At 39.7% G+C, this 15,567-nt stretch overlaps 2 protein-coding genes across 7 annotated transcripts in view; both read right to left on the reverse strand.

Moving 5' to 3' along the window:
- Nucleotides 1-15,567, reverse strand: part of ARB2A (ARB2 cotranscriptional regulator A) — a 428,163-nt gene that overhangs the window by 97,573 nt on the left and 315,023 nt on the right. The gene's annotated exons all lie outside the window — the stretch shown is intronic.
- On the reverse strand, nt 10,904-13,923 carry POU5F2 (POU domain class 5, transcription factor 2). The gene is given in 3 exon segments (XM_060145932.1): nt 10,904-10,982; nt 10,984-12,071; nt 13,846-13,923. Coding segments are annotated over 3 exon segments (1,245 nt in total).

The raw sequence follows: 15,567 nt of genomic DNA on the forward strand, positions 1-15,567 counted from the left end.
TTTTAATAGTAGCATTTTTTTGAGTGTTAATACATGTTTAAAGGCAAGAAGTTTCTGGATTATCCACATAAGTGCTATAGGTAACTGAAAGGGTAAAACAAAGTAATTCATATTGAGTTTTCTAATACTTTAAAATAATGAAGGGAGGAGGGCAGTGGGAGAGGAGAAGTAATTTATTCTCCTGATGTTTTTCTAGGCACAATTAAAAGCAGTTTGCATTTGCTGAGAACACAAGAGTTTGGTATTGGGGAAAAGTGGCACGCACTGGGAAACAAGGGAAAGCTAGCCTAAGACCATGGTTTTGTTGCAGATAATGCCCTGAATATACAATTCACTCATAAACGATTGAGATCTAGGTGTAGCTATTTCTCTTGGTTAAGAAAGCCTTGGACAACAAATGCTTTTCCAGAACGAATTTTCATGTTGCTTGAACTATAACATGTAAACCACTTTAAGAACTGACTGGAAAATAACTGTCATCTGGCATTATGATTCGTACAAGCTATATTCCACTTCAAGTTGAGTTATAAAGAACTCCAATAAAAATGTCTCAGTGTTCTCAAAATAATTACTTATCTCCCACTTTCTAAATATCCTTATCAAATCCCAACATAGTTAACTTTTAGAAGCCTTACGTTTTTAGGCTCTCTGCCTTCTAGCTCTTCTCAGTTGATGGTAAGGGTCTGAAAAGACAATTGCCCAATGGAATGCCCCAAACATGAGTCTGCTACCTCAAGCAGACCTCTCAAAATTATTCACCTAACAACTGTTTCATTATACATACTTTAGGGATTTTCAGAAGTGACCTAACTTCATAAGAAACAGATCTATCAACGCTGGATCCTAACAGATTTTTTGCCTGTCTTCAAAACTTGTCTGCTGAAAGAAGCTAAAAAGTGTCACTCAGTATATATAAGGACAAAGCAAGGGTGTCAAGACTTATGTATTTATTGATGGCTTCTGACACTGGTGAGTTTGCATGATTTGGGAAAAAAATTTAATCTTGTTCAACATCTACATTGGCGCTAAGGACTCATTTTAGAAAGTTTTGTAAAAATTACTATATATATTAAAGCATTTCAATATTCACAGATGGAAGCAACACTGGACTTAATAACTGAAGATCTATAGGCCTTAAATTTTATTTAAAAAAGCATTATTAAGCACTGCATTGCTCTTTATGCCTTGTTAAGTACTTCTCAAAAATTCTTATGAGAGTTTTTGCTTGCTTGTTTGTTTTCTGGTTCTCAGAGTGACTCGGTACAGGAATATTTCAGTCACCTTTCTTTCATATGAGGATAAAACACAGATAAGCTGTGACGAAGCAAGAGAGTGGCATGGACATATATACACCACCAAACGTAAAATAGATAGCTAGTGGGAAGCAGCCGCATAGCACAGGGAGATCAGCTCGGTGCTTTGTGACCACCTAGAAGGGTGGGATAGGGAGGGTGGGAGGGAGGGAGACGCAAGAAGGAAGAGATATGGGAACATATGTATATGTATAACTGATTCACTTTGTTATAAAGCAGAAACTAACACACCATTGTAAAGCAATTATACTCCAATAAAGATTAAAAAAAAAACCACAGATGGATTGATGATTTATCTTAAGTCAGTTGCTTGTTATGCACACTTACTAATCTCTGTCCCTGGTATCATGCCAGGCACTCTCTTGCATCTGGAGCCATGGGCAAGGACAGAATGACCATGCTCCATGACAGACAACAAGGTTTCTCATCAGATTTTTTTTTTCTTTTTTGTGCACAAAGGCAACTAGGCTACTAACTTAAGACACTGTCTTTGGTGTCTGATGGTTTTTTCAGTTAAACTCTTCCCTGTGTTTCTTACGATATTGCAATAAACATAAAGGTTCTGATTAACACCTTTGTATCAAAAGCCTAGTGGAGACAATGACTCTTGAGAAGAATCGGACAGTGGATCTACCAACCATTAATTTTTCTAGATTTGCTGATCAGTAGTACAAAGGCAAACCATCTGGAAGCTTTATGCCAGTACAAAATTATTTTATTTCCTGGAAGAAAGGCCTTCAGACCTTGGATCTTAGTATTAAGACTTAGGCTATTTTCTATAAGTCAATATAAGAACCAGTCACCTGAAGAATGATTGTGTGTCTTAAATGACAACACCAAATCAACAGAGGTACTACAATTAAAGAGATTATCTCTTGCGTTGTTCAATGTCTCCTTAAGATTGATATATTCATCTTTAAATTTAATGTTGAGAAAATATTTTTCTCAATGCATTTTGAAAGATTCATGTAATTAGCTTCACGTACTGAGAACTATGTAACTTTCTGCTATGGCTATCAGAATTTTAGCCACTGCATTTAACTCTCAATTGCAGCAACTAATCACAGCCTAGATTTCTAGTCAAAAGCAAGTCCTTTCACTTATTCTCCCATTCTTGACTTTTGGTCTCCCCCATCCCTCTTCTCACACCCTCCACTTAACAACTCCTAGTTATCTTTCAAGTCCTACTTAGCTCCAGTGGTCCCTGTTCTTAATGGGACAGGTACCCCCCACTGAGTTATGTGCTCCTTCCTCTGGGTTGTTCCTTTGTCCTTTCCTCTAACCCTGGCCATGGATGAGGTGATCCTTGATTTTTCTCACTCCTTTCCTCTACTTAACCTATGTGTACCTTGTCTAATTCTGATCTTTAGTGCCTAGCCCTTAACAGGTGCTTAGTAGACATTTAACCACCAAGGAAGTATAGGGTATAATAAGAATTATTATACCCTATACTTATAAGAATGTGAGGATGTAGAAGTGGAGGAAAAACAGGAGTTGGTTTGGGGCCACAGCAAAGATTTCTGGGAAATGGACCAAAGCTGGATGCTGAGTGTTATTCCTTTTGCTTGCCATGTTCTGGTGTAGCACCTTTGATCTACATAGCTCATATCTTACGTAATGTATTTAAAATATGAGTATTAGTATGTGCATGCACATGTGTTTTAGAAGAGCAAGTGAGAAACCAAATCATTGCTTTATTTATACTTTCAAAATTTAATAATATTTGCAAGAATATTAGCAGCACAAAATATATGCAGTCAGATAATATAATTTAATGTACATGCATATTTGTGATTAGGACAGGTAGAGTTTTATGGGTGAGTCTTAGAATGCATATGGAGGTAAACATGCTAATGATTTATAAGATGTTCCACTGAGTAAATGGAATCATTGTTGTCCTCATTAAAACAATGATAGAAAATTTATACGTGCTTTTTAGTAGAAAGTGGTATTTCATTTACATGTGGTTTCATTTCTACCACAGTATCACTGGATCAACTGTGAGAAAATATTTAAATCTCACAAATTCAAGCACCTTCTGTTTCCTAAACATTCACATGGTGTATATATGTGCTCAGAGAATGTTCACCTAATAAACTGTTTACTGACTAATGAAAGAAACTCCGTTTAAAAATAAAATTGATACAATTTTTTTATGGAGTGTGCCATTTCTGGAAACTCAAATAAAAAGGATAAAGATTCTTTCACTTCTCATTTAAAAGCATAACATTTTTGTTAGTATTTTACTTAAACTTTCTTGGCCCAGAAGACAAAAATGTACGGCATTAGATTCACTACTTTAATGATGTGACACAGAAGCAAAAACATTCTTTTCTACCTATGGTGTTGGTATGATTGCCTTTTTAGGAGAGAAAAGAACAACACAATAAATTCCTGTATGGTAAGTCTTTTCCCACCTCTTTAGTTTAAACCTCAAAGGTAATACATATTTAGCAAGCAGACTGGTACCATAAAAATATGTTTGAAATGTGGTAATCATTTATAACATTTGCATGCATTTAATGACTTATGATTACAGAAAGAATGATTTACATTTCACATACTGAGAAAACTTACTCAGTGTCTACTTAGATTTAGCAATGCTCTTAAAACCATTTATGAAAACAACCAGTGTCTAAACACTTGCTATCAGCTGTTTTAGCTCTGCTTTTCATAAATATAACACAATCACAACAAATTAAAGGCAAGTCACTTGACTGTCCTGTTATATTAGCTTGAAGAAATTAATGGCTGGCAATGCTTAGCAGAAAGTGACAGGGCTTTCTCAATAGGTTCACATAGCAATTTTTCTGGGGAAAGTAAGAATCATATCTTTATCAAAATATACAAAATTTTCTTCCTAAGATAATGCCATTCAATCTCACTGATAAAAGTACAATTGTTGTGCTCCTAAAATAGATAGAAATAAGTAGCTACTGTAATTCTTCAGCCCATAAAGTCATTTGTTGGGAGGGAAAAAATGTTATTTTTCTTGAAATTTTCTGATGAGTTACACTGGATTGGTGATATTACCTATGTGAATGACCTAGAGACAGAACGCAGATCTGGGGCTGCCTGACTCCATGGCTAATGCTCTTTCCTTTCCATCACACACCTCTTATTTAACTCCTTTTCAAGAAAAAATAAACAAGTCTCTCTGGGTTCCTACACCCTCCCCCCACAGCACCCACCTATATTTTCTATCAGGAGTGGTAGATATCACAGGTTGAACTGGGTTCCCCCCCTAATTTATATCTTGAAGTACTAAACCCCAGTACCTCGAATATGACATTTGGAGATAGGGTCTTTACAAAGGTAATCAAGTTAAAATAAGGTCATTAGGGTAGGCTCTAATCCAATATGACTTGTGTCCTTATAAAAGGGGGAAAGTTGAACACAGAAAAATGTATAGAGGAGAGACAATGTAAAGAGACAATAAAGAGAAGATAGCCACCTACAAGCCAAGGAGAGAGGCCTGGAACATATCCTACGCTCACAGCCCTGGAAAGAACCAACCCTACCCATACCTTAATCTTGGGCTTGGAGTCACCAGAACTGTGAGCCAATACATTTCTGTTCCTTAAGCCATCCAATCTGTGGTACTTTGTTATGGCAGCCCTAGCAAACTAATATAGTAGGCTTTGGACAGAAAAGCTAGAGTTCAATGAAGAAATAGTATGAATGAAGGCAGGACTGGGCTTGCATTTGGGAGACAACTGCGACCACAGCAGGAGATCAGGAAGGAAAGGTTTAAGTGGTAATCACAGTATGAGGAACAATGTCCTCTGTCCATTCCCATACTCTATATCCTTGTGGCCTCCATATTCAATCTGTGGTACATTGTTTTGTTCTTATTCATGGAGACTCATACAATTATTATAGGCTAGAAACAACTTCAGAGATCATTCCTTTCAATTATATAACATTACAAGGGTTTTCAGAAAGTCTTTATCTAAATCCTTCAAATCAAAACCTTATGATCTGTTCCCTTACCTAGTTATTATTTGACAGCTAAGGAAACAAACTTTTTATTGTCTTCCAATTATTACAATTCCAAAAGTCATTTCCCAATGTTAGATAGTATGTTTTCTAGCAACTGAGACTATTGTCTTTTTCTGTTCTTTCATTATTCAGTTTTGGCTATCGATCGATGAGCACGATTTCACTGTGTGAAATTTCCTAGGATGCCAAAGAGTGATTTATGAGCTATAAATAAAGCCCAGACAAGGTACAGTGAAAACACAATGGAGAGAAAACTTATTGGGTGGCTACTGCATAAAAGGGAAGTCCTAGGGGTTTCTTCTTATATAACCTAATTTTATCTGTTTATCAACTCTCTCATCCTGTTGATTGCTAGACATATTTCACAGATGAGAAACTGAGGCTGAAAGAAGTAATTTCAAGTAACAGAGATGGTAGGTTACTGAGCTGAGATTTGAACCCAGAAAAGCCTGTCTTCCAAACTATGCCTTGGCTATGGGGCCATACTTCCTCTGGCTTAGAATATTTGTTAACAACTGATGTTATCAGAGGCAATACTCATGTAACAGGAGGACTATAACTCTAAAGCTAAATGAAGACTCCTGATACCTGACACCCCATCATATTTATCATGAGTTGTCATCACATGCTTATTTGTTTAACGTGGACACCTCAGCATACTTTAAGCACCCTGAAGGTCAGGATGAGCCTGTTTTGGTCACCATTGCATCTTAAGCACCGAGGGCACAACCAGCTATATAAGGTACTCAATTAATATTTGTTGAATGGCTACATTAACAAATAATTGAATCTAGCTTAAATTTTAATTAGGCTGGTGTTACGAGCTGAATTTTATCCCACAAAAATTTATATGTTGAAGTCCTAACCCCTAGTACCCCGAAATGTGACCTTATTTGGAGACAGGATCTTTACAGAGATATCTAAGTTAAAATGAGGTCAGTAGGGCAGCCCTAATCCAATGACTGGTGTCCTTCTAAGAGGAGGGAATTAGGACACAGATATGTACACGGGGAGACAATGTCAAGAGACAGGGAAAAGGAGGCTGTTTACGAGCCTGAAACAGAGATTCTTCCCTGATAGCCCTCAGAAGGAAGCAACTCTGCAACACCTTGATTTCAGACTTTTGGCATCCAGAACTGTGAGAAAATAAATTTCTATTCTTTGAGCCACCCAAGCTATAGTACTTTGTTATGGCAGCCCTAGCAAACTAATATGTGATATATTGAAACTAATTCTCTTTCAGTAAAAAGGTGTATGTTAAGATTTGCCCACTACTCAGTCAATGATATCCAAAGTTTTACAGCTGTTCCAGGAGCACTATCATCCATTCTAAGACAACAATTCAACTTAATGCATCTTATACACTGCCCTGGCCAGTTCTAAAAGAAGGCCTATACCATGCATCCCAGAAGGAAGACTAATTATTAAACAATAGAGTTACTCCTTTGGCAAAGAAGAAATGGTATGTTAAACAGGTTGTACAGATTTAGAAGATAACATTGATTTTAAAAATCAATGGAAGGCCTCAATTTTTCCTTTTCTGACCATAGTCTTTGGCAGGCAGTCAGTACAAGAGTCAATAGCGATAAGTGAAGTTGGTTTGCATTTCGAATTTTGCTGGAAGCTGGGGGAAGGAAACCTAAGAAACGCAAGTTCAGTGCCAAAGTAGCTGATTTTGCCGTTAGGAGAATTCACAAGGCTCACAGCTAAAAAGTGAGGTGGCAGAGCAGCAGCCCAACATACCTACCCGCTGGGTTCTTTTCTGGAGGCAGCCCCTTAGGTAAACCATACAGTCTCCCAAAGCTTCTTGTCACGTTTCTCTTCACTGGTGTAACCACGATAACGCTAATGTCTTGTTTTAAGGATTCTACTGGGTATTGGGGTAGATTTACTTCATAACAGTTCATCTTTCAATTGGCTGGGGCTGTAATCACAGGAACTGACCCCCCTTCAAATCTAAAAATCCACAGATCTCATTTATATTCATTTAGTTTCTTCAAACATGACAAGTAGGGAGAATTCTACCGTGATAAAACCAGGATTTTGATATTTTCAAATGCTTTTTTAAAATTGAAAAGTAAACATCCAGGAACATGAAAATGATTTGGGCTTATATTTTAAATGTAGGTTAACTACACTGAGGTATATAAACACTCTAATTGTAATTGTAAATTACCATGTTGTGCAGGAAAACAGACATATGGCAGGTATCTTCATTCACTGAGCTGCACTACAGCTCTTTAACATTAATGGACATCTGATTAAAAAAACCCTAATTTTTAGCAATGCCTTTCCAACTGATATGTCCCAATACTCCTGCATTTAGAGAACTGCCTTTCTTTTACAGAAACTACAAATCTGACTAAAAATGAAAAGGCCAGATTTATTATTCTAAAATATTGTTTTATAATGAGAAATTACCATTTAGAGACAAGAAAGACTAGAAGAATGAATATTTTTAGGAATCCTAGATTTTCTGGAGTCTTTGTTTAGATATATTTCTTGAATTTTTAAACTGTATAATACATACAGCAAATTTTTAAAAAAATCACCAGTAATACCTATTCTAGATTTTTTTCCCTGTAATATACCTTTTTCCTTAAAAAATAAAAAATGACATCATAAAGTTTAATAAATTGTTTTGCCTCATTCAACAATCTTTTCTGAACTGTTTGTCAATTTTTACCCTATATGGTGTTCCTTTTTATTTATTTAACCCTTTGTTGAACATTGTTTCTAACTTTTCGTTGTTAAAATTAAAAAAAAAATGCTGTGATACCACCCTTATCACTAAATTTTTGCATACATATAACAATTATTTTCTTATAAACATTATTTAAAAGTTGAAATGATGGGCCAGAGGAGAAGCACATTTTAAAAACTTCTCATATGAATTACCCAACAGCCTTTCATGAAGGTTGTACCAATTTACATGACCACAGATGGAACAGCCAAATACTTGTTTCTTTTATTTTGTTCATCACGACCACAACACTGTGTTCAAATTATTGTAGTTTCATAACATCTGGTAGAACAAGGCCCTAACGCTTTACCTTCAAAATTTCCATATTTCCCCAAGTTTCATTCTTTCAGTTTAGAATCACTTTGTCAAGTAATACTACCATATTCCACTAGGATTTTATTTGAATGGAATTGTAGTTTTCATTGTAAAAACATTGTTCTACATAGATAATACAATTTTGTACCCTAAAAAGAAGTCATAAATGGATTCTGCCAAGGAAATCAGTACTGTTTAGTAAGACTATTTCTAGAAGAAAGTCATAAACAAAAGTGGCTATTCTGAAAAATAAATCCTTATGACACAGTTTTAGTATAATAAACAATGATGTATACTACACACATTTTAGAAGTATGAAATAATAGAAAACAGATGCTATTTTAAGAGCAGGATAATGTTTTGGAATAAGGAGGGATCTCCTAACACCTCAAGTTTTCTTAGACAAGAAGTAGGAAAACTTCTAGGGAAGGGAGAAATTGTTCTTTATGATAAGAATCTAATTAAAGTGCCAAGGAATGATAAAAGCATAAGAACAATAAAGGCAATAATCAATACAGTATTTGGTCTGAATTTGAAAGACTTATGTAAGAACTGATTCAGGGCCTTTATACTGTACTGGCTAGAGATACCCAGAAAATACAGACTTGAAGAAAACCAGGAATTACCTATTAGTTTTCAAGGGAAAACTCTCAAAAGTAAGATGGCCAATGGGAAGGTGTTGCTTAAATTCTAAAATCGTAGATCTACACAGTCATGGTCCCCGTTGAAATGTGATGAAGGCTACCATCACCATCTTTGAAGAAAATGCACATATGTACAAACACGCTATTCTGCTTATACCTCAAAGAGGTTTGGCATCTTCAGGTTAAGAATACCTGCCTTGTCAAAAGGAAATACAAGATAAAGGAAACATTTGATACAGAAATTTTCAGAATGATGGCAAAGATCTCATTGAGTGAGTGGTTGGAATTTATGTTTTTAACCGAGGTAGGGGAAAATCTGGCAAATGTGAAGACTTTGGACTGTTGTTTGGAACCTGCCTCTACTAACTCCTCCCCTGAAATTGTTCTAAGACATGTACCCATAACATCTTTGTTAATGAAATGATATAGCTTACTTAATTTATGTTATTTGATCTCTGACATATGACACTGCTGACCACTGACAACATACTCTTGGTTTTTTGAAGTTTGGCTCCATTTTCACTAACCTACGTGTCTTGACAGTGCTCTACTTTCAGACATTGACGAGAGGAAGAAATACATATTGGAAGAAACTAGAAAAAAGCAATTAATAAAAATAAACCTAAAATTAAATAATTAGAAAATAAAAACAGTAAATAGGATTAAGAATAAAAAACTTGTTATTTGAAAATACCTGTAGATAAATTCTTTGTAAGACTGATTAAGGAAAAAAGTAGAGAAAAAAAATGGACAAGATTAGGGGCTTCCCTGGTGGCGCAGTGGTTGAGAGTCCGTCTGTCGATGCAGGGGACACAGGTTCGTGCCCCGGTCCGGGAAGATCCCACATGCTGCGGAGCGGCTGGGCCCGTGAGCCATGGCCGCTGAGCCTGCGCGTCCAGAGCCTGTGCTCCGCAACGGGAGAGGCCACAACAGTGAGAGACCCACGTACCGCAAAAAAAAAAAATGGACAAGATTAGTAAGCAAAAAGAATACATAAACTCAGGTATAGTATACGGTGACAGAATTATAAAACCATAAATATTACATGGAGGTGTACGGCAACAGGTGTGAAAACACAGAGGGATTAATGACATCTGTTTAGTATACGATGACCCATACTGACCAATGTAGAAGAAGAAAACTGGAAAAGACCAATTTCATGGAAGAGATTGGAAAAGTGATTTAAGATGCACCACTGCAAAAGCCACCAGGGAGTTGGATAGTTGGATCAACTATCACAAATATCCTCTACAAAGCATTTCTGAGCTCAAAAGAAAGTAAGGGAAATTCCCAGGGAATAAACCAAACAGAGCTGAAAAGTGAATTAGAAAAAAACACATCTTTCAAGAAAAGGGGGAGAACCGGCAAACTCTTGTGTTTCAACAAGGGCTCTGGCTAGGCTCTATGTACTCTTTTCCTGTCCCATCCTCAAACCTTCCCCTGGAGGCAACGATTATCTTGGACTCTGTGTTCACACAAAGTTCTGCTTGGTTTTGATAGAAATAATACACTGACATAGTCTTCTGTGACCTGAGTTTTTCACTCAGTATTGTGTTCATAAGAATATCCCTATGTTTACTGATAACCACGTGGAATAAGAGACACAATTACTTTTCAATTAATAAACAGAGAGAAACAAAATATCCAAAACCATCTACGTTTTGGAATGTACCTTAAAGCCAATGCTAAGGAAAAACAAAGGGAAAAACAACACAGCAGTAAACTTCAACCTCCCTCCCCAAATTTTCCTAAACAGCTCCCATCCTTCTCCCTTACGTATTCTTAACTTCTTTAGACAACTAATGGAGGACTTAATGCTAAAAGCCTTTAAGTGAACCCCAGGGACCCGTTTCCCCGGGTTGGCCCTCCCCAGAAAGGCAGGCCCCTCAGCTGGAAAGCCTGGGGAGGCTCAGGGTGGTGGCTGGGGCAGAGAGGAGGGTTCCTCCCACAGTGAAAGGGGCAGGGGTACAACGGTGTAAAGTAGGGTCCCCCACAATGGGGGACACAGAAATGGAGTCCCGATGTCAGGGGAAAGCACACTGGTCCTCTTGGGAGAGAAGGTCCGACAGTCCCCACCTCCGCCAGTGGGGAGAAATCATTGCTTGGCCGACTGCCCATCTTGCTCCAGTTATGGAACCAAACTTGGATGAAGTCCTTCTGCAGCTGGAGCTGCCCAGCGATGCAGCTGATCTGCCGGGGTGTGGGCTTCTGGCACTGCAGGAAGAGTTTCTCCAGGCTGTTTCTGATGTGTCTCTCCCTGTATGCCCGTCTGCGCTTCCCAGCCTGCTGCAGGATCGTCTCCATTTTGCATAAGCCCAGAAGGTTCTCCATGTCCACTTGCTCCAGCCACATCTTCAGCGGCAGTCGCAGCTTCCACATGTTGGTGAGGCTCAACTGCTGGGCCTCGAAGCGGCAGATGGTCGTCTGGCTCAGCGCCCTTCCAAAAAGAGCCCCCATGAGCAACCCCACGTCGGCCTGAGAGTACCCCAGGGTCATCCTCTTCTGCCTCAGCTCCTTGGCCAACTGCTCCATCTCCTTCTGTACGGCAGAGACGTCTTCTGGCAGCGCCAGCGTCGGGATGCACTGCAGGACGATGCAGGGCCCGGGGAAGGCGACCTCAGAGGGTCTTGGGAACCAAGCGCTCGCCTTGCCAGCTCCGACCCGGGGCCGGCAAGGCATCATCCCGTCCTGGAATTCGCACGGCGGGGGACCTGGAGACAGTGCCCACACCTCAGGGTCTGGGCACATCCCCGGCCTGACCTCTGGCCGGACCATCAGCCTGCCGGGGGCCGCCTGGGCGCTCAACTCGATTGGAGTGTCAACCCGCACCGGCACTGGCCCTGCGGGCCTGTCCCCACCAGTGCCCGGCACGGGGAAGTTTGAGGGGCTGTGTCCGGGCTTGGGGTAAGACCGCTCAGAGCAGGGAGTCTGGTAGGAACGGACGGCTCTCGAGGCTTCAGAACAGCCACCAGCCTCGCCCTCCAGCCCCGCCCCCCAGTGGGCTAAGGTGGCGGTGCAGGCGGGAGAAACTGAGGCCGAGGGTGTGTATGGGAGCTGGCGGGGGAAATCTGGTAGATCCTACTGATAACTGCCTGGTCCCCAGGGTTAAGGGAGGGGCTCCCCTACCCTGAACTTTGCTTCCAACTCCTTCCTAAGTGCAAGTCTCACTCTTGGGCTTTGCAGCTCCAAGCTGTCTGGGATCCCTTAGTCACTGAGTCCATCCTCTCCCTGAAGGGAACCTAGGTGTTTCCTTTCAGCTCTTCTGAACTCTGGTATCTAATCTCTTTCCTCCACGTAATGTGAATGACCGCTTCAGGCTTCACAAATATTTGTTAAATATCTCTATGCCAGGTTTTTTTTCTTTATGCTACCCCTTAATTCATTAACTGTCCCCTCACTGCTATCTTCATGGTCACAAGTACTGCCAACGTCTTTCCACGGCACATCTTCAGTCCCTGTGCCCTAGGAAACCTAAGCATCCCTGCCTGAATTTCTAGTTAACATCAGTTTACTGTCAGATTCTGTCCCTCACCCCCGCACTCCGTCAGATTCCACTCTCACTGGGGCCAAGTTTCCTGACTAATTCCATGTTTGCCCCACCAGTCCTTCAAGTCCTTTGCTCCCCATCCTACCTCAGCTTCCTGGTCCAGAGTTTCCACATACAACAGAGGCCTATGTGTTTCATCTTTCTCCCCTCTGGAGACAGGTCTCTGGACTGGCCCTACCTGCTGTTCCCTACGGAGGACACTCCTTGCAATACCTTACTCACCAACATCAGGCTCCTCTATCCCTGACACCTCTCCCATCAGAGACCCAAGGATCTTAGGATATTTGTCCCTCCACCATGTCCCCAGCTCGGGTAACCAGTCCTAGGCCCTGGGTGGAGAAAGCTAAGGAGGGAAGGGGAAGAGAAGATCAGAGCTCAGGTTCAAAGCTTCCAAGGAGGAGCTTTAGGAAAGAAGAGAGGACAGCGATCCTGGCTGGATAATCCCAGCCTCTTGCCCTTTCACTCTCCAACTCAACCATGATGAGGCTCTACTCTACCCACATCTACTGAAATTGCTCTTGATGAAGTCATTGGTGACCTTCCAACTGTCAAATCTGACAGCCTTTTAAAAGTCTTCATCTTATTAAACTTCTCTGCAGTATCTGACAATGCTGACTACTCTTCTTGCGCCTCTGTTTTAAATTCCATGAAACGCTGGTAACAGTCAAATCTGTATTTCAGCCTTGACTTTTCTTTTAATTTCCAGTCTGTATTTCCCATTGCCCCAAATCAAATTCATTATATGCATTTCTAAGCCCGCTGCTCCTCTAGGGCTCCCTGAGCTGGTTGATGGCATTATCACCCACTCAGTCACCCAAACTGAAACGCAAGAATTGTTCCTGACCTTTCCCATGCTCCACAGGGCATCAAATCTTCCGTTGTGGGTCTCCTAAAACAGCTGAGCTCTACGATCTCCTCTCTAGCCTCATCTTACTGTTTTAATTTAGGCCAAATAATTTCTCACTTGCATTATCATAATAACCTTACAATTGGTTTCTTCTGCATCTCCTTTCAAGTTTATCTTTCATACCTGTGCTAGAGGTAATTTTCCCCAAACCAAACCAAACAAAACAAACCTAACCAAACCCAACCGAATGAAAAAAAAATCTAACCATGTCATTTTTCTCTTAAATTTTTTCAAAATCTAGCCCCTCTTTCCCCAATCAACAAGGTGGGCATTCCAAATCCTGAGTATGGAACACAGTGTTTTTCACCATCTGGACCCCCCTTTCCCAGCCTCGTCTACCACACTTCCCCAAGCTCTCTGCACCCCCAGCTTACTGCATCCATGCTCAGTGGGAATACTTCACTTTGTAATAAAGATGCCACAATTTTCGTGGCTATTATGCTTTTCTTCATGCTGCTCCTTCTATCAGAAACAGCTTCCCCTGCTTGTTGGTCTCATTCTCTCATATCATTCAAGATTCTGCTCAAATGTCACTTCGACAGAGAAGCTTTCCCTGACCACTCTTTCTAAAACAGCAACCCTTGTCACTCTCTGTTCCCTTTATTAACCTACTCTTTTTTTTTATATTAATAGGTACTGCCACCTAATATAAAATTATTTATCTCTCTGTTTATTGTTTGTCTCTGTGCTGCCAAGAGAGCAGGGATTTTGCCTAGTTCACCGCTGTGTCTACAGGGCCCACAACTGTGCTTGGCTCAGTAAACTTTCCTGAGTAAATGAAGTGTGCTGTATTTCCAGTTACCTTTAAGTCACAGTTTAGAGGACACTTTACGGTGAGACCTTCCCCCAGGCAGAGTTAATTAATGCTTTTGTGGCCCCCTCCTTGTACTTGATATATGTTTTTACTGTAACATTTATCAGTAATTATTTATTTTATGTCTTTGTCTTTCCAGCTAGGTACTTAAGGGCATGCATGTAGATGTTATATAGCCTGGAACATAATAGAACCCTGAGTGATACACTGCTCAATAAATGTTTGCTGAATGAGTGAATGAATCCTCACCTCTACAGTCCTGAGAGTGAAGTACATTTAGTTTCAGTTTAACAATGAGAAACTTGACCCTACCAGGTGCCTCTCCGTACTTTCTCTCCTGTACTAGAACAGGCCCTTATGTAGATGGGGGTAGTAGTACTATGAGACTAAATTCAACTCAACACTATAGAAAATAAGGTTGTAGAAATGGCCTTGAAGCCATGGTAGAGGGAAAAAGAATCAAGAAATCGCTGCCATCTCTACAGGCTGTGTATTTGCTTATTTGTTGAATGCCTGCATCTCCACTGCAAACCTGGCTAGAATGTATGCTTGTAAAGAGCAAGGTCCTTGTCTGTCTGGCTTACTGCTAGATTCTCAGCACTTGGAACTATACTTGGCACAAAGTGGGAAGTCAAGAGATATCTATTTAATGTTAAATAAATGAATCTCTGCAGCATTAATGGTGAAAAGACTTCTACATTTGCCTTGGGTTATGTTTTAAGATGACAGTCTATGAAAAACAGTTTGCAATATACAAAATTTCACTGCTATCTATTCTTTCCAAGTATACCTACATGCTGTTTTTTCAATATTACAAAGCAACCAGCGCCTGCTAAACACAATGAAAGGTGGATCACAAAGAGAATAAGAGACAACAATTATATAAGTTAAGGCTCACATAGTGAAACCAGCCCATTTGCAAAAGAAAACCACAGAGAAATGCTTCATAAGTTGTCTAAAAACAATAGGTAAGTAAAAATGTTTTTGGTGAATTGGAAAAAGTGAGGAAAGCTTCATTATATTAACTGAGATAAAACAGAGTAGCTTAAAACGTTTACTAAATTAAAAAGTAAGGGTATATGAACTTGATGGGTTTTAAATTAACTTGGATACTCTCAAATTAACGTTGTCTCTGTACTTGGTCGGATCTCATCTGCCACTGTGCCTATCTCCTGGTTTATGTATATGTGTTATTGTGAATAAAAACCCATATTCTTAAGAGAAGTCTTGACACCTCCTTAAAAGTGTATTTAATGTGCTATAGAAATGGGGTGATCGGGGG

The sequence above is a fragment of the Lagenorhynchus albirostris genome, chromosome 3, assembly GCF_949774975.1.
Source record: "Lagenorhynchus albirostris chromosome 3, mLagAlb1.1, whole genome shotgun sequence".
Taxonomy (NCBI): domain Eukaryota; kingdom Metazoa; phylum Chordata; class Mammalia; order Artiodactyla; family Delphinidae; genus Lagenorhynchus; species Lagenorhynchus albirostris.